Raw genomic sequence first — 25,267 nt, forward strand, 5'->3', positions numbered from 1 at the left:
CACTCTGTGCTACTTCAGTTGGAAAAGTGGCATCAGCAGGACCTTAGGAGTGTTCTCCCATACAACCAGTAACACAAGAGCAGAATCTGCTGTAACACACACACTCAGCTGCCTGCAGTGCCCGCTACCCAGGGACAGTCACCCTGTACCTGCTGCCATTCTAAGCCAGGAAAACAACTACACCTTGATTAATTTTAGCTAATTGCCACTTACCAGCTTGCCCCTCTGCTGAGCAGACCTGGTTTCCCGGAGCGTGTACACGTCCCCACAGACGGAGATCTCCCGCCACACTCCGGGCTTGGACTCCTCCGTGAATCCTCCTTTGGGATGCATGACCAGCACCCCGTTGGTTGTCAATCCATCCATGTGGCCATCGGGGTTTTTCCACTTGGCTGCTTTTTCCTACGTGTGACAGTCACAGTGACTATCAGAAATACATCAAACCAACCTAAAGAAAACCCACTAACAGTTACTAAAGTGCAGCTTCATTGTTGAAGACAATTATGACCACGAGTCTCTGCTGGTGATAACTCAGGCACATAAACCTGTAGTTTCTACTCAACACTGCAGCTGGTGCATCAAAGTAATAAAAGTCTAATGACAGTACAAGTTCCCAACCAGCACAAGGAGATTTGGGGGCTTGAAAGTAACAGAATATAAACCAGAGCTTGCTCATAACATCATTATTAGCAGTACTTACACCAAGAAATATATTTTTAGATGAGTCAAAGCCGGCTGCAAAGATCCTTGCCGTGTATGGTGGGCTCCTGTCACAAACAATCCTGCAGGCAAATCGGGAGATGGTGCTCTGGGTAATCTGGGTTTCATCGTTATTTTGATTTCCTGAAATAGTATCTGTTACTACAAAGTCTATGGGGTTTTCTGTAGACCTCCCAACCTGCAAAAAAATTAAGATATTGGTATAACTAGAAATACCCAGAGAAATATGAAGTATTAAGGACACAGTTTTACCAGGTTTATATTTCTGTCTGCTGAATTTTTGGATGGCAAGATCCAACCAGAGATTAACATGTATTTCCACATTTGTCCTAGGCAGAAATACATCACAAATATGGAATGACAAATTTTTGCTTACAAGGGATGTTCATGCTTGCTTGAAATAAATCAGCACAGCTGATCTGTTTGATAAGAGTATTGTCACCAAAAAAAGTATTATCACCTTGCTGTTTCCTCATCCAACCACAGCGAATTGCTTGCCACTACATTCTGTCAGTTAAGAAAATACTAGCTTGGATTGATGAGTTTAATTCACATTTTACAGTTCCAAACACGTTTGCTATGAAAATAAAGAACTTTTTTAGATCCAGAACTTGGTTATTTTTATATGTCATAACACAGAGCTACCCACCTTCATGTTTTCAGGATTTGTAGTCCCAGAAAGAAGAATTTTCAGGCAAAACCCACCATATGATGAAATTTATTCCTAATAATGCACATGCATGACTAACAGAATTAAAAAACTTTCTTGAGTTGAGCAGAAATGAAACACACTCATCAGGAGACAGGAATATTTTTCTATCTTGACAGCTAAAAATTTTAAATTTTAAATCTGGAAACATCTGGGACAGAAAACTCATGAGTGCATGGATGGAAGGATCTGACTACCAGACAAACAGTGAGGCTTTATCAATATTTCTACAGGCAAATTAGTGTTACACCAACTTTGAGCTTAACTGGGAAAGTGGAGCTGAGGAACAAGAAGTGGAACAGAATATTAATTTTACAGACACCTTGTGATCAAACTGAATTAGGAATACACTTCACACAAAACTACCTTCAGTATCAGGTAGCTACATTGGTATTAAATAACCTCCTCACTAAATGTGATCTCATTGTCCCCCCAGAAGTTCCATTCTGCTCAGATCTTGCTCTTGAAAGCCAGCTCTGGGGAGCCATGTATGCTTCCATCATTAACAAACATCTCTGCAAACTAAACCTGCTTTAAAGAAACATTGTTCAAGAGTCAAGGAAATTAATATTATCCACACCTAAGCCTTGTCACGACGGGATTGATAGAAATAGTGCAGGGATCTCTCCTGTACTTCTCTCCTGTTTCAAGCTCTGCTTTGCAGGGTTTCACTCTAACACATGTCAGAATTCATGTCTCCAGTGACACATCCAGTTACTGCCTCTGTATCACAGGGCTCAGCACAAGCAGAAAATGGGATGAGCTCCCTGCACAGGAAATACTCAACGAGGCCTAATCAAAAGTGTACATTTCAATTCCTCACAGAAAGTATCTACTAGAATACCCAGGAGACAGAGTTTAGAAACTATTTAATATGGGATATTTCTGATTTATATAACTTGACAACTTGAAGCTAAATCTTACAAAGCAATATCCCTCTTCCTTTTACAGTATTGTTTCTACCATGCTTCTATTTCCCATCCAAAGCAATTCCTGCTACGAGGCAGCACTGAGCAGCAGCAGCAGGAACCTCATGAATAACTTTTGACTATTCTCACTGTATGTGGAGTCTCTTAAAGGCTAGTCAATAACAAATATGAAATTAATTTGTTCATAACAAGTTTCTGCCTCTTGCAGTCTCTGAAATAGATCATTCTCTCCAAGCTTTTAAATGCAATTAGAGAAAAAATTGCCTCATTTTTCCTTAAAGGATGACAAAGCACACAAATGTGTGCTCCCAGCCTTTCTTACATCCCACTAATCACTCACCATGAAATTCAAATTTGTTTGGATATAACCATTAAGCTCGACAGACAAAGCATCTGTGTGCTTTTTTAAATCTCAAGAATGGTATGTATTTTATATAAACATTTAAGTACTTCTCTCATTTGTGACACATGTCTATGCAAAATCAAATATTTTAAGTATTTGGTTTTCTTCCCTTTTCCAGTTGAGAAAGCCTTCTAGAGGATCAGTCTAATGCACTGTGCTACTTTTCAGCATTTGAATTTATTTGAAGTGGCCTTCAAAATCTGGCAATTTTCTCAAGCTCTGTATTAAATCAAGAATTTGATTTTGAGATTACCTGAAAAGCAAGTGCCTAAGGAATAAATTAAAAACTTGATGCTGTCAACATCCACTCTCCAAAACTCTGAACTCATCTGCTGTTGCAGTCACTACAGACCAAGTCCATTATTCAGAGCTGCTCTTTACACACTTCATTACTCATTTTTCACACAGCACAGAAGACTTTCTTCTTTCTAGCAAATTTCAGGCTGTATTTTGGGACCCTTCTTGTTAACTGTGTCATATGATTTCCCTAAGTTACTTCCAACAAGAACTCATCAATGTGCCAGGTGCTGCAGAGGCAGCGAGCGTTGTGTCCTCTGCAGGTGATTGTTCAAAGCTGTGAGAGGCAGGCAGTCCCTGCTCTGCTGCTGTCAGTAAAACACTGCTCCTGACAAGGAAAAGCCTGCCAGCAGAGTTTAACAGCTGAAGGTTCTTGGGCTTTGACAGAATTTCACTCTGGTGAAAGCAAGAATTGGATTCTGCATCTTCTGAAGGGCCATTCTTCAGAAAAGAAATCAATGTTTTGTATTGAATGTACCTGCTTCTTGTATAAACTTGTAGTTATTTAGGGTAGGAGCTGCACATTTTGGTTCTTTATAATGGTATGAACAGATATAATCAACCCATTCTCACCCCATCAAACCATGAAGGAACAGGTCTGAATTCACCTAATGCATCATCATCAACAGAATGGTTAAACTCTGAAGAAAATCTTCATTTATAGCAGCACATGGATGCTGGAGCACAGAGTATGGGGGACACCAGAGGAACACATTTGTACATTCCTTTTGTAATTAAATGAAGAAATCTGACCTGGATGTCACTGAGACAAAGGTGCATAGCAGCATTTGCACAAAGATTTCATAATATAGTTACATTTAAAAAAAACAAAAAAACCAAAACTACAAACAACACAACAGAACAACAGCTCAAGAAGCACAATAGTGGAAATAAAGAACAAAAAGCCACATGATTTGCCCAGGATAATGCATGTTAACTGCAGTCAAAGTGGGGCTTCAAGGCTCAGGATAATCCTGTGGTCCAGGAATTATCATCCCCTTTTCTACCTCCACACCCTACACAAGCCAATAACACACATTTGAAAGAAAACATCAAACTCCAAGAACTGTCTGACCAACAATGAAATTCTGCTCTGTGGATTAACAGACATGAATTTTGTCACCATGTACCACAGGGCTGCACTAAACACCCTCAAGTAACTTTTCTCCAACAGATTCATGAGACCAGTTAACACCTAATGGTTCATATAAATAATAGAAACCTCTTCAACTGCTCTGGCACTGGGAATTATTGCCACAGTCCACCAGACCACTCTGTTTCCACTCTCCCCAGCATCAGCCCCTGCAGGCCATGATGGAATGCAGGAAACAGCCAGAGAGCAGAAACCTGAACCAGGACACAGCACCAGAGGTCACAGCAGGACCCCCACACATCCCAAGACTGAAATGGTGTCTTATCCCCTACAAAAAACACTGTACCCACCACTAGGACATTATGCCATGGACAGACATCTCTTTCTTAAAATCTGCCCAGAAAAAGCAGCTGTTCTGCAACTCTTGATTCATTTTTTACTGTACTCATGAAGGGAAAAAAATCCAGCTTTCAAAAATGGCTTTTCAAAATTTATATACAGGGAAAAAATTTTTCTGTAGCTACTCAAGAGCTAAACAAGCATCACACAGTAACCCCACTAGATGGGTTACATTTTTCTTTCACTAGTCAACACAGAAAAACCTATTTCAGTTCACCCTGGCTGTTCAATCCTTCATTCTGCAGCAAATGAGTAAGACTGGGTTTTAATCAATTCCTATTTGGACCTAATAGTTTTAGTCACACTGGGAAAATTTAATATAGAAAAAAACAGAGAAGTCAAGAGAAGCAACAACACCTCCAAAGAGTTATTTCCTCTCTGTCAACAGCTCTCAATTGCTGACCCTTCCAAATATGAAAGGTTGAATGAGAGGGATAACAATTCCTGGTGAGATGCTCTAATTAGAGGTCAAAGATAATACAGACCTGACCAGTCTAGAATGGAAAAGGTTGCTTGGCATGTTTGGGTTCCCTGAGTTTGAAGTTCACACAGAATTTCTTCTCTCTTATTATACATAAAAATAACCATGGCACGAGAAAATCACTCAGGTTAGCAGAATGTTAAATGATGCAGAAAAACAGAAATGCAGGCAGGGGATGCTGTGTTGGACAATAGATGGGAGCTCAGAGAAACTCAGCCCAGTCCCCTACACCACCTGAGAGATCTGCACACCCCTCAAGAAGAGTTTATTATTCATTTATCACTGATTTATCTCCTCTACTGTGCAGCTCCTTTTATCTTCCTCTTTCTCCATCCCATGCCCTACTCCTTCCTTTTTACTCCAGCTACGTGATTCACTGGAGGGTGGTGGGTGTAATTCTGTGCTCATTCATGAATCCAAACAGAGCACTCATTTCTCTCCAGTACTGTTTGTCTTTGGAGAAAAGGCAGAGTACAATTAAAGGAGTAAGTCAGTAAGAATATAACAGATGCTGGTGTGGGTTTGTAAAGAGCAGAATAACGTAAAATTTCAAAGCCAAGTCAGACTGTGGAAATCCCACAGGTCACAGAGAATACCCAGAGGATAATGCAGAACTGGGGTTTTTTAATGTTGCTTTTAAAAAAACAATCCAAGTATTTTAGAGCCTTACCTGAAACATGTCTGTATCTTTGTCATGAATATATTCCACTATAACTGTCTGGGTTCTGGATAAGGTGAAAGAGATACTGTGGTGACCTTTTGAGCTGATTGCCTGGTGGATTTAAAAAAAAAAAAAGATATCTATTACACAAAAATACTGTAATCAAATTCATTTTGCTACATAAACACCTTTGCTATGATCAGGAAAAGCAGTGTATCATAACGTGTTATTACAAGGTTGGGTAAACACATACAATAGGACTTTTTTGTTTCTTTTTAATGGAAAATCCCAAGCTTGTTTGCTTGTTTCTAGTTCAGAAGTACCCAATACTTACCATTTTTACACTTTAAGACTCCAAACACTTTTCTTCACTGAAATTATATTAAATTCCTAACCCTTGTAGCAACTTGTAGCAAAGACTTGGAGTTGAGGGAGTTTTGGCTTGTTTGTTTTTGAAGTAAGTGAGCAATAGAACTGATTCCCAGTTAAAAGCCAGAACTTCAGGTTAAGCAAATTTCTGCTTTTATCAGAAAGAGCCCAGCAATTTTATATAACTGGTGACAAAATCTAAACATTTTCAGTGTGGTTTTCTCCATTAAAGGGTACTTTTCTTACTACCTGTCAAAGTAGACTGGTGTCTACAGATATGGATTTAGCATCAAAGATTAAATAGGATTTCAGTATTTAAAAGAAGACAAGAAGAGGACAGCTCCTGTTTTCTGTTTTATTTCACCAAGACTAAGGGAAATGAGCTGAGAAACTGAATCTATTGGCTAGCAGGGAAATAGATGTAAATATAAAGGTCCATATAACCACACACAATTCTGGAAGGTAATGACTGTTACTGCTCAGAAAACACTTTGCAGACACTTAAGCAATGAATTAATAGGTTAATTAAGGCTTTCTCCAGTATTCAGTTAAGGGGATAATTTTCTCCAAGTGGTTCTCTCACTTGTTCCATTCCTTCATTCTGCTTTTCACCTAAAGAATTCACTGATAGGGCTGATTAAACTAAACAACTAAATATATTCTACTCATCTGCCTGCCATCTCGCACAAAAGCCTAAATTATGCCAAAGCTCCATCAATTATTGAACAAATCATTAAAAATCCTTCTGAATGCTGGAGGTATTAAAAACATCCATGTGCATACTAAAAGCCTACTAAGGGTTAGCAAGAGTATTTGATACAGAATTATTAAGAACACGTAATGGAAGAATTGTTTTTTGCAAATCTCACGCATTTACAACCAGACAAAGCTTTTACAATGTGCCTCTTGCTGGAAGCTCTAGCACCTGTGGAAAATGTCCTTGCCAATGGCACAGGAGTGGAACTGGATCATCTTTAAGGTCCCTTTCCATCAAACCATTCTATGATTAGACAAGAAGACCTTTCCCAGTACTTCTTTTCTACAATAAAGCTTTTAACAAAACTTGAAGACAAAGTCTAGGAATTGTTAACAGCTGAAAAGTGATGCAAACACACTTGGTAAACAGTAACAGCCAGATTCTGAATTTCACAGATTATTTACAGTGTTTTGTAGTAACCACTACAGTGGCACACAGTTGCAAGAACAAATGGCACCAAGATGCAGTTTGGATTAAGTCACTAACGCTCTGTGACCTGCCAGGACACTGAGCTGTGGTCTCCAGTTTTTCCTCTGTGCCTGTTTGACAACTAAGAAAGGGATCTCAAACCCTGAGCAGATCTCAGGCACTCCTAGGATATGAAAGAAATAAAGAGATAAACAGGAGACCCTTACACCTTAAGTTTTGAGTTTAATATAGCAATAATCAATTCATACTCACATTATCAGATAGCACCATTTCAAACATCAGAAAGCAATAGCTCTCATACACAAAATTTCACCCATTGCCACAAAACTCTGCTGCAGGTGGAATACAGCAGAGGACAGGCTGTGAATGTGACAGTGAGGACAGAATGTGAATGTGACTTCAGCTCCTGCCACTCTGTGCAGCACTGGCCACCAGCACCCAGACAAAATTTCCAGGCAGGGACGTGTGCCCCAAGCTCACACTCGTGTCACACAAACTTCTGGATCACATGGAAGCTTTGGTGAGAACCCAAGCTCAAAGTTTTAAGGTCTGATGGAAAAAACAGAGAGGGAAACACAAGGATTTCCTGAATTACTGAGTAAGGTTGTGCCCTACGCCTACAGAGCTCAGGGCTTAGATATATTAATAATACTGACCAGGGTCAGTGTGTCCTCTGAAATTCCAGGGTAGGACATAATCTTCTTTTCTGTGTGTGCTTCTTTCCCCTCCCACCTTTTCTTCCCCATCTACTTCTCCTCCTCTTTGTTTTCCATTATTTATACCCAGTTATTTTCAGTGAAGAAATGCTATATTTAATTTCCTGGAATTGTGTAATAACTTTTGGGAAAAGCCAAGAAGGTTATGAGAAATGTTTCAATTTGTGTGCTTTCACAGCCTACTCTGCACCAAGAGTTGCTCCAATTCAGACACTTTACAGGTATTTTAAGCGCTGGTCTCCCAACAATTGGTCACTTCCAAGTCAAAAAAGAAAAAAAAAATGACAAGTAACAGTGTTTTAGGAACTACACAAAACAGTGGAAGACTCCTAATAAAACACTATTATGAGTGGAATATAGACACAGGAAAAATCATGAAGGATTTTGACTGCTTGAGGAAATATAGAACCACACTACTACGAGTCCCAAAAGAGTCTGGAGACTGATTGCACAAATCTGGGTTTTTTGCAACCAAAATACTGAGTTTGCCTTTTTACTGCTTTTAGCATTCATATTTCCAGACTTGTTTTTCCTGTCAGGAAGATTCTCTCCTCAAAACCCCTTGATGCTGTCACATAATTGCCCTGGTATAGCAACTGAAATCATGAGAAAAGCCCTGACCCCCATAAGAATTACAGCAGCTTCACAAGTTCTAGCAGATAAATTCAGAGTTTCAGGTTGGAGAACACCAAGTCCACCTTCCAGGCAGGAAACAGGTCAAGGAAGAACAAGAACCTGGCACTAAATGTTACCTCTGTCTCTCCACTCCCACTCCAAAGCTGCCAAGATCCACCAGGGCAATGCTGGGTATTTTCAAAGCTTTTTCTTAGAATCCACTATGCTTTTGAGTGAGTGGAACTGTAGAATCATTTTAGCTTTAAACCACCTTTAAGATCATCAAATCCAACCATAAATCCCAGGGTTGTGGTTTCACCTGAGTAGTCATGGAAAGGAAATCTTCCTTCAGGCACTTCCAGCATTTTGGGCTCCTTTACTCTTCCCTGCGCTCACTTTGAGCAGTTTGTTCCTATTTCTCAGGTTCTTGAAAGTTTAATGAAAATTATCAATTGAACCAGAAAATAAAATAAAAAAAAAATTCAAAGAAAACCCACCCTGAATTAGTTTCCAACAGCTACAAATGCTGGAAAAACCTTGCTAATAACATCCATAGCCTGAGCCTACCAAGGCATTCCAAACCATGTGGCTCCAGGCTGGCCATAGCACATCCCACCTCCTGTCCAGTGGGAATGTTGGTGGGGAAACACAGGCTGGGTGAATTCAGCTGCCTGTAGCTGGTTTTAGACATTTAAATGTCTCAAGGTGCTGAGTTTAAGTAACTCCCTTTGGAGGAAACTCAGAGCAAAGCAAAGATGAAGTGACAAAAACCCTGGGGAGGAATAGGGGGAACAAAAAAGCAGCGAGAGATTTTTCCAGAATAATTCCACTGCTAGTGACTGTGTCCATAGCGGGGTTGAGGGATTTTTAAAAGTCCAAATGCCAAACAAAAGCATGAAGGGAAGCCTGAGTGCCATATTCTACGTGGCACAAAGGGACACATTTGCCAGCATGTTTTTTAAGACAGGGCTCAGGTTTGCACAGCAAATCCATCCATCTCCATGGGCTTTCCCAGATGGAAGCTCCAAACCTCACTTTATGCTGAGCCTGCTCTTACAGTGAGCAGGAAGATTCCTCCCTATTGCTCCAGGCAAACCCCACAGCTCCCCCCAGCACCTCAAGATTTGTGTTCTGGTGATTTTGGATCAAAACTGCCCAATTTTAACAGAGACTGAAAGGAGAAGGCCCATGAGCTCACAATAACATGGACCAAACAAATGTTTCTTTTTTTTTTTTTTTTTTCCTTTTTCATTTTTCAACTTTGCTAGTAGCTCAAGTTTCCAGTTATATCCTTCCTGCTGTCTGGAATTACACTTGGGCTTGGGTTTTTTTTTCCCCCTGCCTCCTTATACACACTTTTTCATTCTTGCTCCTTTCTTTCCGTTTTGAGAACAAAACCTCGTTCCAGCACTTTGCCCTCACAATCAAAGCAGCAGCTAAAGGCTATGACTTACAAATCTGTCAGGTCTCAGAGGAGCCAAGATCAAATAGAGATCAAACAGAGTCTGCTTTCCCAGCAGCAACACTGCAACTTTGCCAGCCCCTGGAATATCTCAGTCCATCTGAATTCTCTGCTCTCCACTCACCCCCCTGGAAAGGTTGATGCTATCGGTTTTACCATCATTTCAAAGAGTGAGAAAATAGAATTCCCTCACCCCATGTAAAGTCACCTCATAGATAAAGGGAGGAAGAATATATAAGGGTTATATTTAAAACCAGTGTTTCTTTGCTCTGCTTTTTTAGCAAAGGTACAGAAAAAGGAGGGAACAAAACTAGAACTTAACAAATCTTCAGCAGATAATCCCCAAGAGCAGGAATGGCTCTTTAGTCAGAATTTCCACCTTTTTCTCCTCCACTGAATGTACATCTGTGCTCAGCCAGATGTTCCCTACCTGGGCTCATGTCCTGCACACTGACAGTGCTGGACACCTCCAGCCCCAGAGTTCAACAACAGGGCAGGAGCTCACAGCACCATTACATCAACTTAACACTATTAAATCAAACCTTCCGTGTCAGGAGCGTGTCAATGAACTACAGAAGCGGATCCCAAAATTCTCAGAGCCTTTAGGCTGCTGCTTGCAAAGCTTGCAGGGAACGAAGCTAATCCACTGCTAGAAATAGAGATTTTATTGCTTCCTCCTGGCTTGGAATCCATGTTTCCAAGGAATGAAAAAAAAAATAAAAATCTCTGCATTTGGAAATTAAAAATTAACCATTCCCTTGTGCCAGGTGAGCTCCCAAAAGATGGCAAGAGGGACTTAACGTTATTACGGTTACCAACTCTTGTGCACTATAGCAGAAATAAAAGCTAAAATCCATTAAGAAAGAGGCAGATGTCTCACAGGAAGGGCAGCTCCATCAGAATAAGAGTTTTAGTTTAGTTAATTAGGTTGAGTTAGGACAATAAAATGATTTATGGGAACACTTTAGATTTCTTTGTTGGTAGTCGAGCTGACCGACACCACAGTGACGTGTTTAAAATTAATGACAGCAGAGCCTTCATGAGTTAAATGCTCTCAGACTTGGCTGCCAGCCTTCCATTGCTTTTATAAAAAGAGAACACAAGAAACACTCAGGGATGTCAGACAAAAGATCTTGCAACTTAAAAGGAAGCTTTAGCCAGCAAGGAAGGAAGCCTTCAAAAGTGAAGAACACATCCCATTTCCACTGGATTTTTGGACAGATTGACTGCCAGAGCCAGCAGACTCTGAGTTATCGTAAGAAAACATAACAAAAGCTCATGAGCATGAGCCACTGATACTTTCCCCACATCAGAAAAGTATGTCCACCACTTGGGAAGTTTCCCAGCAAATTAAGACAAATGCCAATTCACAGAACATTAGCTAAAGACTGTTTGTAATTTTACTCTCTCAAACTTAACAGTAATAGCCCAGAATTGCTGCTTCTCTAACACAGCATTTCAATAAATTTACACTGACCTCTGCCTACTGATACAGCTATTATATATATACTGTAATTTTCCTATAGCCTTCTGCAAAGAAAGACACATTATTATGGAAACCTTAAGGGTTTCATGTGCCTGTAGGAGAGGCTGAAATATCTGTATCAACCAGAACCACTGGCCAGCTCTTTTAACTCTGCATCTGCTTCCTGCATTGCTCCATACAAGCTCATTCTTCCAAGGTTTTTTCCCTTTCCTTATAAACATTGCAACTGCAACAACATCTATGCAGTCATTTTTGAAATACCAATGTTAACACCTTGTCTGTCTCTAATACTTCAGCTGTCAATATTCTCTTGACAACTAAATGAGTGTTAGGAAATGGCCAGAAAAAAAACGACCAAGAGCCAGTAACTGCATGTAGAGAAGGAAATGTGGCACCAAGAAGAAATTAAATTTTGTCACTTTGAAACGACCTACGTGTGGCACTGTCTGCAATCCCTGTCACAATGAACGAGCTGGAGCATGCAAATTGCAGGTCACCCACCCCACTGCAATTTACTGAATGCACATCACCCCCCAAAATTCAAGGCTCAGTGACTACACAGAAACAGCGTGGTTTATTTACACTTCTCATTTTTATGGCTTTTGAAACACTCCCAGGTTTGTTCAATGCACCCTTTCCTGCTGAGGTTGGAGGGGACAGAAGGGACAGCACATTTGTCTCCAGCACACATCAACACCATCTGCTCCAATGTGGGGTTGTGTGCTGCCACTCGAGCACTTCACCATTTATCAACTCAACAGGCAGATGTTGAAGCATTTTCTCCATTTGTTGAATCTGTGTTGTTTTAGACAATCAGCCAATACCACACACAGCACCTTCCCTCCAGAGGCAGCATCAAAATATGCCATTCTCCAATCCTCTGCTTGGGTACTGCAGCAAGGGAGGAGGCAGAAAGGTGAAAGTTTTCCAAGATAAGCTCCTGTAAAGCTACATCAGGGCTGATCAGACACTTGGCTATACTCTGCTTTTCAGAAGAATGTAGAGAGGCTACTCCTCAAACAAAAAGGAGTATTCAAAACATCTTCAAAATGCACAGGGGTGTTGGGCAAATTGCACAGATTGAAGTCAGGGGTCCAAACCATCATTTTTACAGCCACTGACCAGAGTCCCACCTCATTCCCAGGACTCCTGACCAGCTCTGCAAGCTCTCTTGCTCTCCCCTAGTAAGTAAAAGTAGCTCAAAGTAGACACCACTTTATACCAACACACACCAACTTTGACACCAGGAGCTCAGGAGTTGCTTTGTAAATCACCACCTTTTGGTGCCTGTGAACCAACACTTTACAGAACCAATCTATGAGTCATTTTCCTCCTTTTCACTTTTCTAACCCTTAAGATTTCTTCTCTCCTTCCATTTTCTTCTGTCCCTGTTCAGTAACATTATATTACAAGTGATCCTTCATCCATCTTTGAAATTAGCTGTGTTTTTCCTCCTTCAGTCTGAATTTCCTCCCCCAAACAAAGCAGAGGCAGCTCAGAGGCACGACACAAAGCTTCAGCAGTGTCAGATACATCAACTACCCAAAGCAGAAATCTTCCTTCCCAAAATCCAGAATGCTCCTCTGGACACATCAGTGCCTGCACGTTGCTGTCACATTTTCTATCACAGCTGCTCTGGAGCTGCCTGCAGGGAATCCTGTGTTGAGAAATACACATTTCACCTGCTTTGGAGCCTCCAGAGACACTTCTGTTTATTGCTGTCCTATGCAGAGTTTCACCTGTTTGATAGGAGACTTTAAGTGGTGTTGTATCAGACTGTCACGTGCATATTTTTGAAAGTTTTGCATTTTTTTTATATTTTCAGTCAACAATAACTTATTCATACTTTTAAAAAAAATGAAGTCCCACTGCTTCTTATTTACTCCAGCAGGGATTCTCTTTTCATTGTCTTAACTGATCACTACAGACTATATGGGGATCCCCCACTGTACTACAGGTTAGATTTCCACATTCCTGTCAATACAGATTACAATCAAATTTTAAGATAATTTTTTTGGACACCAGTGAGATCTTCCCTCATGTGTGACTTTCTGAAAAGCAAAACTCCTGACCCCAAAACCCCTGGCATTAATTTCCTAAGAGTAGGATTTCTCCAGGAAGACTACAAGCCTATAGATTTAAACATGAAGACATAAACATGATTTTGTCACTGCAGCTGGATCACATCCCCAAAACTCTTGACACACCCACAAAAATATCAGTAATTAGAGAAGGATGCAACAATGTTTGTAACTGAACATTCTGGTGCCAACAGTCTACGATTCATTTATACACATCAGGAACAAAAGCACCAGATGCCTGGCTACACTCATGTATTTGGGTATGCCAAGCACACAAAATAGCCACAAATTAGACTCCTTAACTAAAAGCCAGACAAAAAAAAAAAAAAAAGAAAAATTTAGTGATAAAGTCCCCTCAAGGGCTTCTATCAATACACAGCCTGAAAGATTTGTACACTGGGCTCATCAGCAGTGAATGCTTCTGTGAATCAAAGCACCCCTGAGCACCAAGCTGTGCCTGCCTGCCAAAGGAGAGCACATAACAACCCCAGGAGAAGCTGCAGATCATTCCACAGCTCCCAGAAACCATAAACTGCATCTGACACCAGTCAGCTTTACATTAAGACAGCCAAAGACTCTCCAGACAGTTACCTGAACAGACCTGCTAAGCAGCTGCACAAAACTCTCTCAAGAGGGGAAAAAAAATCCCAAATTCTTCTTGCCAAAAAGCCATTCAGTGCTTCTAGAAAGCAATTGCATTTTATAGCTCTCATCAAGGGACAGAAGCTGCTTTCTAGAAATCACACTATGGAGTATTGTCCTGATAGAAGGCACTCTGGCAGAACAAACCCAGAAGCAATCAGGTTCTTTTTTACTGGTCTGGGATACAAGAACTGCAACAAGTCATTGCAAACTGGACTTCGTGGCAATTTCCCCAGTGGAGACTTTCAATAATAAAATATCCTGTAGAATAGTTCAACTGGTGCTTGAACCAAGCTGAGCAAACTTGACAGTAGCTCTTGGCAAAAGTATGAACCTTTCAAACAGCATCCTTACTGCAGGAGATTTCTGGGGCAAAAAGCACAAGACAGGTAAATCTGTAGGATCTGCATCCTACAGGGATGAAAGGGATAATCTGACCTCTCAGTTCACTAACTCAAGTTAATAGCCCACATCTTGCATGTGGAAAAATATCACTTTCTTTAGCCCTACAAAGTGCACAGTGAACACAGCATTTGTAACCTTTCCAGTGCTCATTTATACACATTACCAAGCATCTTCCTGGGCAAAGTTCAGAGCTTACTCGCATTCCTTACACATAACTTAGTGTATTTAAAAACACACACACACTCTGAACTGTGTTTAACTGAGCTACTTAAGTCATTTAAGTCAACAAGATAATACATTAAACAGCAGTCAGAATTAAATCCTGATTTACGTGCTGCACAGGAGTTGAAAAATCAAGTTGCTAACAAGTGGGAAGCAAGAAGCTTTCCCCTCCACATGTGCAGCTGCCAAGCTCATTTCAAAACATAAGTGACTGTAAACCCCTCTGGTGCCACCTCTGAATCTGTGCAAAACTGAAAACAAGGCTGGCCCCGATTCCCAAACCTTTCTAAGTTATCCAAGGGAGAAAAGAAAAAGATCTCTGCAGGCGGGAGGTGTCACGGCTCTGGGAGGATGTGGGACCAGTACTGCCTCTCCATCTTGCAAATTGAGAGACAGTGAGAAAGCAAATCCCCTTCTCAGTCACTCACCTGAACTACAACAAAGTCCTTACAACCAAATTTAGGATTCATTTATCCCAGAATGTTTGGTCTGAGCGTTACTCCAGAACTTTTCACATCCAAGGTACCAGCCAGAGCCACAAAACACAATCAACACCAGCACAAGGAGGTTTAACTTCAGCATCTTTGTGTATTTACTAAACTTCAGTGTGGAGTAAGGGATTGGGGAAAATTTCAATATCAACAGCACACTACTGAGCCAAGCAAGCACAAAAGAACTGGCTGAGAGCACTTGAGCCAAAATACAGGTCACGTCTGCCACTAAATAGCTTTGATATCAGTGTGGAGCCAAAGAGAACTTTTACAGGAGAGTCCAACACAAACAGTCACTGCTGTAAATGTGCCACATCCTCAGCCCCCATGCCCAGAGCAGACTGCTCTGCCCCACTATTTATAAAACCATGCAATTGTTTAGTTACATTTCAAACCCCAGGGTGTGAAAGGGCGAGCACAGGGCAATTAAGAGGCAGGAAAATTCCAATCTGTAGACAGGCGTTTGACAGAGCAGCCACATCTGCTTCACTCCCATCAGATAAAGACCACCACAGCCCATTACTATTCTGAGTTGGTAGCAAAATCCCTCCCTTTACAGCTTTGGAATGGAATAAATTTAGCTTAGTCTAGATTGTACTGAAGGATATTCTGCAGCCCAATTCCCAGTGTTCAGAGAAAGTAATTAGAGGATTAGTCGCCGCTATTGCTCTCCGTTCCTGTTATTTTCATTGTGTTCTCAAATTCGAATCTTCTGTCGTTTTTCAGGAAGATTGATACAGACAGAGGAGAGGAAGGGAAATTTATTTCCCTAAAATTTAAATCTATCATGCCAGCTTAAAAATTCAAGCCACAAAGATTCATTTTAAAATTTATGATCCTGAAATTTGGGTTTAGCAGGCTGTACTAGATGCATCCACATCAGGAAATTACCACTTATCTTTTCTGCAGTTTATTAAAATTTAAAGCAAGCTTTACAGGCAACTTGCTTTCTATTCATATGTAACGTCAGATAAGAGAACAGCTCATCAGAAGCTCTGCACTTCACACAACATGATTTTACCACTGATATGACCTGCTCTGCCCCTCTCCAAAACAGGCTCTCTTAGATAGAAGCTCTGCACAACTCCATCCTATATTAACACTTTTTTTTCCAGCTGTACCTTTACTAATAAGACCCAAATTATCTGAACACACAGAGAAAAAGATCGTAATATTTAAAATGATATTTTATTTTTATTCTAAAACTAAAGAGGTAGAGCACAAGACTAGAGTTGCAGGAGCAAAATTATGGGATATGCCACTATTTCTATGAAAAATACAATACCCAGTGGTAGGTGGGATTTGGGGCTTTTTATTAAATGAAACATACACTGAGTAACAGTCTTAAATAATAACACAATGCACATAGCAGGCCCACAGTGTAAATAAGGCACAGTTTTAATTAGGGTTATAGAATATCCAGTGCTTCCTAGGATAAAGCAGCCCACATTTTTGTGGAGAACAGATTTATGAAATTACAAACAGCAAAAAGCACTTCAAGGCCCTTTTTTTTTTTTATTCACAGCATGCCTGGGTAGTTCTTTACATAAAAATTAATTGTGTTTCCCAGTATAAATTAATTTAAAGCATGGTTTTAATTTGGTGTCTTAAACTACTTGATTTTCTTAAATCGCTTGTTTAAGCTAGGTTTTAACAAGGAGGAAAATCGTTGCTGTGTTGATTCTTCTCCTGGCAGAGCTTTGAATTCTGATCTCATGAAAGTTAAGGGTATTTAGCACACAGCACTATCAGGGTGCCCATAATAAAGATGATAAATGTGTTCAATATTATTGCCTCATTGAAGAAAAGTTCATGAATTTCCACACATGTTTCTGAAAGCTTTAAGAGCAGCATTTGACATGTTTGAAACCACTCCACAATTTTACTGGTTTACTGAGAGCAAGACTTGGAACAGCCACTACAAATTTCACACACAGCCCAAGAGATCACTGCTTACTCACCCAGTTTTATGCTGGGGATTAGAAGAATAAAGTTTCCCTTCTGCAACCCTCTGCCAAAAACCCCATTTTGACTTTCCAGAGAGCTACCCCATAAATCCCAGAATCATCTAAATCATTTCCACTGTCCCTTTCCTCTGCACCAGCCTTCATCTCCAGACTTACCTGCCCTTTACATTCTCTTGACTAATTATCTAATAACAGTTGTTACATGATTTGGAAAACATGCATTATATACATTTATATCAAATTAAAACCGCTGAAATCACATGCTTTGGGTGCAATGTTAGTCACATTCCTGTGCACTTCTGGAACACTTGGATGGTATCCAGAGGAAGCCCCCAGACACTGTGCACAACTGGCAGGGAAGTCAGTTGGGGATGAGTGAATTAAGCAGCAGCTCTGGTGACTCCTTGGAGCAAACACTGCCTACAAATAAATTATCAAATCATCTAATGCAGGCTGTAGAAAAATCATGAGCAGTCTTTTTTTTTTTTTTTTTTAAATAAACAGCAGTGGCTGTGAAGATCAAATTGTAAAAACTCTGTCACCACTCTGCTGAGCTAAGAAAGCAATTTAAGAATAGTAACCGTGGGAATGTGCACTGAAATCAATTGATTCTTTCACAAGGTATGAACTGTAAAGCTACAAAACCCAGCAGGAAGCCTAATTAAAGACAACAGATAAAAATGGCAATCCAGATCAAATGCCAGATAAAAAAAAATAATTAAGAGAGTGCGTATTTTTAGAGCAAATATAATAAATGGAAATGCTAAAAGATAATCACTTCAAAGTCAATATAAATGATGAGTATATTCAAATTCACATTTAATATAATTATAACTGAAAAAAAACTTATCCATTTTTCTAACAACCACCCGACAAGCTGGTACAAATTCACTGATCCTTAAAAACAAGAACTTAATAGCACAGCAATGCTGAAGAAATGCAGACCACAGAGAGCAGTGCCAACACAAAAATTCTTTTTACATACAAATTGTACACAAATAGTTGGCTTTACTTAAAGAATTCCTTTCAGAAAACTGCAGTAGAACCTCTCTCTTGGGTTCTATAAACACTGAAGGGAAAGAAAGGTTGGAGTGTCTCAATAACTGAGTGCACTCCCCACCTGCAGCAAGACCAACTACCCGTCTCAGTGTATCTTGTCCTATCAAAACATTCATTTTTGCATTGACCCTCCAATGTGTTATTAAATCTCTGGGATAATGACATGTACTCTTTAACAAGCAAGGTAATATGCAGAAAATATCTCGCACCTAAAAGGTGTTTTATTCAGCTACATTAACCCATCCTGCTCTCTCAACCTCTACTGTTATTATTAATACAGCTATTACATGTAATAGGTAATTCAGAACACCTTTTATCACAGTATCTCATTTTGACCTTTTCGTTTCTGTACGTGGCAACTGATGTAAAATTATTTCCAGTCAAGAGATTTGCCCTCTGACTCTTAAGTCAGGTCAGGGAGTGCAGATAACTGGTTTAAAACAGATTTAAAATGATAGCACAGAAGCCATAAACCAAAATTTGTGGTTGATTATAAACTACATTTTACACTTTATACAGCATCATTCCATATTTACAATTCCCCAGACGAAATATAAACTGGAGTTTGAGGCCTTTTGGTATCAGATTTTGTTGTTGAGCCTCTGTAAGAGTAGCAAATAATCCCTTAAATCTCACATCTGCTCTGCCTAATGAAGCAGCAGGAACAAAAAGCCCCAAGAGCTGCGAGGGTTTCCCTGCATCCATCAAGGCTCGGGGTTCTCACCCCTTCCCTGCACCCTGATATCCCTGCAGACAGCTACAAATCACATATGGGCTGTAAAGATGCCATCATCTTCCTTTAATCCTCCCAGCTTTGTTTTTTCTCTATGTTATGTACACAGACTTTCACTACAAGCACCACCAAAAAAGGGGGGCCCTATTTTTGCATTTACTCACAAACAGCCCTAATTTGTTTTTCCAACAGCCATTGCCCTCCCCTTCCACACACAACACACAGGATCATTTTCCATCATTTCCAAAACCCTGCAGTTACTGGGATATAACTCACCTCACCCTCTTACCAGACCCTAAGGATAACAGTGACACCTACTTTTGCACACTTAATATCTTCTCCAAAAGAGCACAAAGAAATTATAATTTAGATTTTTAAGAAGAATTACTTAATCAGGTTAAATTTTCCCCATATTAGCTATTTTCCAAAGTCATCCTGTTGTCCCCCATACTGGTTTAAGTGCATCACATTTGGCTAAAATATGTCAATCTGCTTCATGCTAATTTGATTTCATCGATGAAATGTAAAATATACTAAATTAAAAGCAAACCAGATTTCTTCTAAGAAATCATTTTTTCATAGAGCAGCACGTGACAATTCCTGAGCAGTTTGTGGAGCTCAGAATCAAATTGGTGAGGCACTTTCTGCCAGGGTTTCTTGGGTAGTTGTGGTAACTTGTGGGATAACTCATTTAAGCTGCCAGTTTTCATTTGCTCTACCAGGCAGAGTCTCTCCATTCCCTCCTTCAAATCAGTTCTGCTACTCCTGTTTGAATCCTCTCCAGTATTTCAGAATCTTTCTCAACACTTGACAGCAGATCTGTATTGGATAACACAGCCTTGTCAGCACAGACTGTTCAATTCCACAATTCCCAATACCAGTCCAGAAATCCATTACATTTTTACTAACTGGGGACAACTCTTGTTTCCAAGGCACAGTTCCTGTTGCAACAGCTATAGCCCTACTGAAATCCTGCAAATATTTCACTTTGCTTGTATTTTGGTTATAGTTAATTATAACTAATGTGTTTTTTTTTTAAAAAAAAAAACATATCACCAAGCTTTCCCCACAACTCCTTGCAGCTATTTTGTTTTATTTACCTTTCTGACACTTGAACTGCTACCAATTTTGTCAAATGAAATTTATGGGGTTTGGAGTTTTCTTTGTTGTTTTTCAAAGGTTTTGCTTTCATGTGATGCAGTTAATGCTGGAAAATTGCTTATTACTATGGAATTCCATTAGTAACCAGCTCAGGAATTTCAATTTCACAAATAATTTACCAGGATTTAAATTAATTAATAACCAGCTGATAACAGTGAAGATAACATCACCTAAAGCTCCTTTCCATTTCTCTCTTTCTGACTTTTCATACCAGTGTTCAGTGGTGCTGTATTCCCATCCTGCCCAGGGATATGGTCCCTCCTTTTCCCTTTTCCAGCTCTTAGCAGACCATTAAAGCTCTTCAGGAATTCCCCACTGTTCTCACTCCAGCAATCAATTACCAAGCCAGCAGGTGCTCTCTCCCTCTCTCTTTAGCCACTTAGGATCCTTGGGAACACATTCATTTAGAAAATGGTATTTCTAGGAAGTCCTCAATAAACCAGGACTCACCTTATAACCCTGCAGTGAACAGACACCTGCTGTTCTGCAGTTTTCCCCACCAAATACAGGGGAAAAATGTGTGTAGAGGGATGAAAAGGCAGTGGGGAGGTGCTGTGGAAGCTTTGCCATGTCTCCCTTCCTTTGGGAAAGGCACAGCCAGGCTCTCTCCTGCTCCCAGCAAACTCAGAGACTGTCTCATTACAGAAAAGGGATCCAATCCAACCCAAATGGATGAGGAACTGATCCCTTCCCCATGAACACGAGGATAAATAGTTTAGAATTCCTCATTCCTCTTGAATGCATCCTCATAGACTTCCTCAAAGTGTCTTTTATTACACCAACATCTCACATACACTCATCAAGTCACAGAAATGTCAGATTCTTTGTGTTATATCAGCAAGAATGGAATTTTTGGGACTAGAACCTGCTAAATGAGTTTCTCCCATTTGCTGCTTTCCACACTCACTACAGACTCTTCATCTGGGTGCTCTACAATGTCTTCAACCCCAATGACAAATCCCACCTGCAGAAGGTTGAGATCATCCTTCATATAATCCATCTGCTATTGAAACACACCAAAATAATGCACAGCACCACAGCATTTCATTCTCACTGGTCTTGGTACATTTTTCCCCCCCTTCTCCTTGCTGAGAGCTGAAAAAGCCAAGATTTGCATCCTGCCAAATCTATATATTGACATACTCTCTTTTAAGTAAAATATTTTGAATAGACTTCTGCCCACATTACCACAATCTCTAAAAATAAATATTGAACAATAGCTAAAGCTCACTTTCCAGGCACAGAGCACTGTGAATTGCAAGTAGGTACTTAAGTACATTCTTTTCAAAATATTATAGACATTCCCTTAACAAAGAGTTATAAATGCATGAATAAACTATTCAGTTCCCCTGACTTGCACTCAATATTTAAATGCTGGCAAAGATATCCCTACAAAAAAAAGAATTATGTCCTACTAAAACACAAGCAAAAAAAAAAGAGCATTTATTTGGTTAAAAAAATATTAAAAAGACCTTGAAAAAACAGATGTGCAACAATATTCTGCAGTGAAAAGGATAAATGTAAGACAGTTTCTGTGTCTGTAACCGAATGTATCCTCATTAGTTTTGTGCTGCCACTCAAAGCTCAGTTAAAATTGTCAAATGAAATGAGGTTTAAGTGTTATGAAAAGACAAAGCGCTACCTGAAGAAGGAAATGTTACTGTGAAGTGTAACTAACAGTCTGGAGGGTCTCAAGTATTAAGTACTTGCCCTCAGGGTTGGATCAGCAAAGCTAAAACTTCAGGAAAGCCTGCTTAAACCCACACTAGTCCATCATGAAATTGTTGTTAGAGCGTGAGGCTTTAAGAGTTAGAGCATTACGTGCCTGTCAAAGTGCATTAAGCAATATTAGAAATAAAGCAGTTTAAAGCTGTTTTGGGGCTGGAAGTGGCCCTGTCTTTGGCTGATAGCAGTGGAGGAGCTGATGCAGCAGAGCTGTCGATACTTTTGCCACATCACTATCAAATAACTCGGTTTCAATAATACCAGGTCTGTCTGAACTCGCACAGATTCTCCTGTTACTACAACAAGAGCAAGAAAAAAAAAACAACAAAACAAACTCTCAGTTAAATGTTCCATCAGCAGGGATGAAATATTACACATACACACAGAAAATAATAATTTGTTGTGTCTGTTGAATCCTGAACTTCACCTTGCCGGGACACGGCAGCCGCTGTAATGAAGCCCCTAAGGAATACAAAGATAGAGATAATTGCAGCTTTGTCTTGCTGCACATCAACCTGACTAACTTCTGTTAGGAAGTTCAAACACCATTTCACAAATTAATTCGAGATTTTTATTTTTAGTAAAAAACAAACAAAAAAAATCAGGCGGCACTTATGGGGAAGGTGTTCAGAAATGAACAATTCGCTGGAGTTGTAAGAACAAAGGACATTCCTCCTGGAGGAAAGAAAAAAAAAGTTGTTACTATGAGGCTTCTCCAGTACAAACACTCCAGGAAAAATGAGCTGAAATTCTGTCCTGACCTGGAAAGATTCATTTTATTTGTGACACTGGGAGATGACACACAGATCCATGATTGACACTTTCTGCTCAGGCTGGCTTCCAAGGAAAATAATAATAGTTTTGAGGAAACAAGAGCTATGAAAGAACAGCATGTATCCTACATTCTTCCCTTCAGAAAGACCTGAGTACCAAGGAAAATATCAAGACAGCAGAAGAGTTTGAAATGTAACGTGTAATTTTTAGTGCTTGTCTCTGTGCATCTCACTTAGCAAAGCAGGAAAATACTGATTTTCAGTAAAGCCGAAAGAGGTAATCTAGTGTAACTAATATTCTAATTACAGAATCATGTCTCTTAGGCCAGGATTCCCCTTCACAGAAACGTGAACAAACAGCAATGCAACAAAATCCTATCATTTCCTGCTTTACAAAGTTAAGATCTGTTTATTCATGAAAATTCAAACCTAGGAGTCAGTGAAGAATTTAGGGTTTAAGCCAGAACCGTCAGGGCTCTAAACTACTTTCATGAACACAGACATTCAAAACAAATAATGAAGAGGTGAATTTGTAGTTCTACATTTTTGGATTATTAAAAATCTTTTCTAGATCTAATGTTATATGGAATATCCTGCCAATACATCCCCTCCATTCTCTCAGTGCACTGCTGCAAAGAAACTCACTGTGACAAAAAGAAGGTTCTCATCTTGCCAGCTCAAGAGAAAAGAAATAAAAATCAAAATATTACCAACATGGAGTGACAGACAAACACAGTGCAAGTGTGATTGTTATAAATGAAAACTGGGACACAGCAAATCTCACAATTCCTGAGCACACCAGACTATTTTTACTTTATGTTGTGTTCCAGTAGGAGCAAGGCTCTACACCAGTAGTGAGTGCTTAGTACAGTGTATACATGTTTTATATATAAAATGCAAAATGAGAAGGAAAATTGTCTTTTAAAGCCCCATGAGTACAGTTTTTAACATTCTTCTTTCCAAAAAGAAAATGTTGTGCAAAATGTTCTCCTAAAAAAGCTCAAAGGCATTTCACTGATAGACCAATCAGAAAAAGCAAAAAACAACATCCACACTCTGGTGTCCCTCACTACCCAGGGACAAAAGAGCAAAGGAGAGCAGCAGCCCAGGACAGGTCAGGCAGGAGATGGGAGAGGGGAAGGAAAATAACAGCAGGACTTTAACCCAGGCTTACAAACCAATTCATGACACCAATTTCTTCTTTACACTCTGTATTATGTCTGCATTTCTAAGATGCACAGGAGGTGATGTATAAGGGGATGAAGATAAAGAACAAGCTTCTGTATCAGTTTATTTCCACGTGAAATGTCATCCTCTCATTAAAAGTTTATAGTGTACATCCTTCCATAACTCTATCACAGCCAGATTCTGCATGTCAATTATCAAAGAGTTCCATTCAACCTCTTCAGCCCCAGTTTTTGATGCTTTAGAATTCCTGGTAAAGCTGGAATTAAGTCCCAGCCCAACAATTTTGCAGCAAGAACACCACATCAGAGAAAGAGTCTCACTGTTTACACAGACAACCAACCCAGCTGCCACCTGACAAGGAGACACAACCTGCCTCAGACAGGTACTCATCTCAGTTTCTGCCAAAAGCACCTTCATAAAACCACAACCCCTATTTTCAAGGCAAGGTGTTTTCCCCCAATGTAGAGCAAAACTTACTCTCAGTATAAGAAACTATTAATAGAGAGCTAGTACAGCAAGGCACAATCAGAAATTAGATTAATACAGTACTGATGATGCCAAAACATTCAGCACATTCTTGGCCTTTCCACTTTGCATGCAATTCCTTGCTGTTGACAAAGTTATCTCAGTGAATTCCAAAGGTGAATCTTATTCCACTTCAATTCTCCATGAGCCTGCATGAAAAAGCATTCAATCATCATACTGGCTATAGTTAGCAGGCACTAAATAAATAGATTTAAAAGTAGTGAATGCTTTACAAGAAAGAATTATAATTGCAAATTACATTCCCCCTCCCAATAGTTTGTATGTCTTCTTTAACACTGCTCACCTATTTCAGTACTAAGAGGGACACAGTATCTAGATCAATGCATAAACAAACAAAAAAAGAAAAACAAAAGAAAGAAAGCATATGAACAGCAAAACATCATGGCAAATAAATGTGCAAGCTTTTACCAAGTCTGGAGACTCTGAGTACATAATATTTAAATGGAGAGGATTTCTGTTTTAAAGAAAAACTATTTTTTATCTTCACTGTTCTGCAAATACACGTTGATACACAACCAGGAATAAAGTTATATAAGTGATAAAGAAGAGACATCATGTACCAAGTGTCCTAAGTGCTCTCTCCTTCCTGTTAAGCCTGAGAAACACAAGACTGAGATAATCCTGGAACACTGGACAGGCTGATTACATACACAGATTATATCTGTGATTTATGAACTTTTACTGGTGCTAACAACACATTTCACAAGTAGGCAAGTGAAAGCCAGGAAAGTACTGCTAAAAGACAGCC

The 25,267-nt window shown here is 39.7% G+C and overlaps 1 protein-coding gene across 4 annotated transcripts in view; it reads right to left on the bottom strand.

Annotated features, from left to right (window-relative positions):
* Positions 1–25,267, bottom strand: part of PELI2 (pellino E3 ubiquitin protein ligase family member 2) — a 79,961-nt gene that overhangs the window by 19,729 nt on the left and 34,965 nt on the right. For 3 of the 4 annotated variants that reach the window (XR_009279047.1, XM_058852237.1, XM_058852249.1), the window contains exons 3-5: positions 5,702–5,803; positions 701–898; positions 214–402 (exon numbers count right to left, since the gene is read on the bottom strand). Coding sequence is in view for 3 of the 4 variants with exons in the window: in XM_058852237.1 (XP_058708220.1) it covers positions 214–402; positions 701–898; positions 5,702–5,803 (489 nt within the window). In the remaining variant the exon portion in view is untranslated. The remainder of the gene's footprint in view (positions 1–213; positions 403–700; positions 899–5,701; positions 5,804–25,267) is intronic. The other variant, XM_058852259.1, reaches the window with a different exon arrangement.

Source organism: Poecile atricapillus, chromosome 1, assembly GCF_030490865.1.
Source record: "Poecile atricapillus isolate bPoeAtr1 chromosome 1, bPoeAtr1.hap1, whole genome shotgun sequence".
In the NCBI taxonomy this organism is placed as follows: domain Eukaryota; kingdom Metazoa; phylum Chordata; class Aves; order Passeriformes; family Paridae; genus Poecile; species Poecile atricapillus.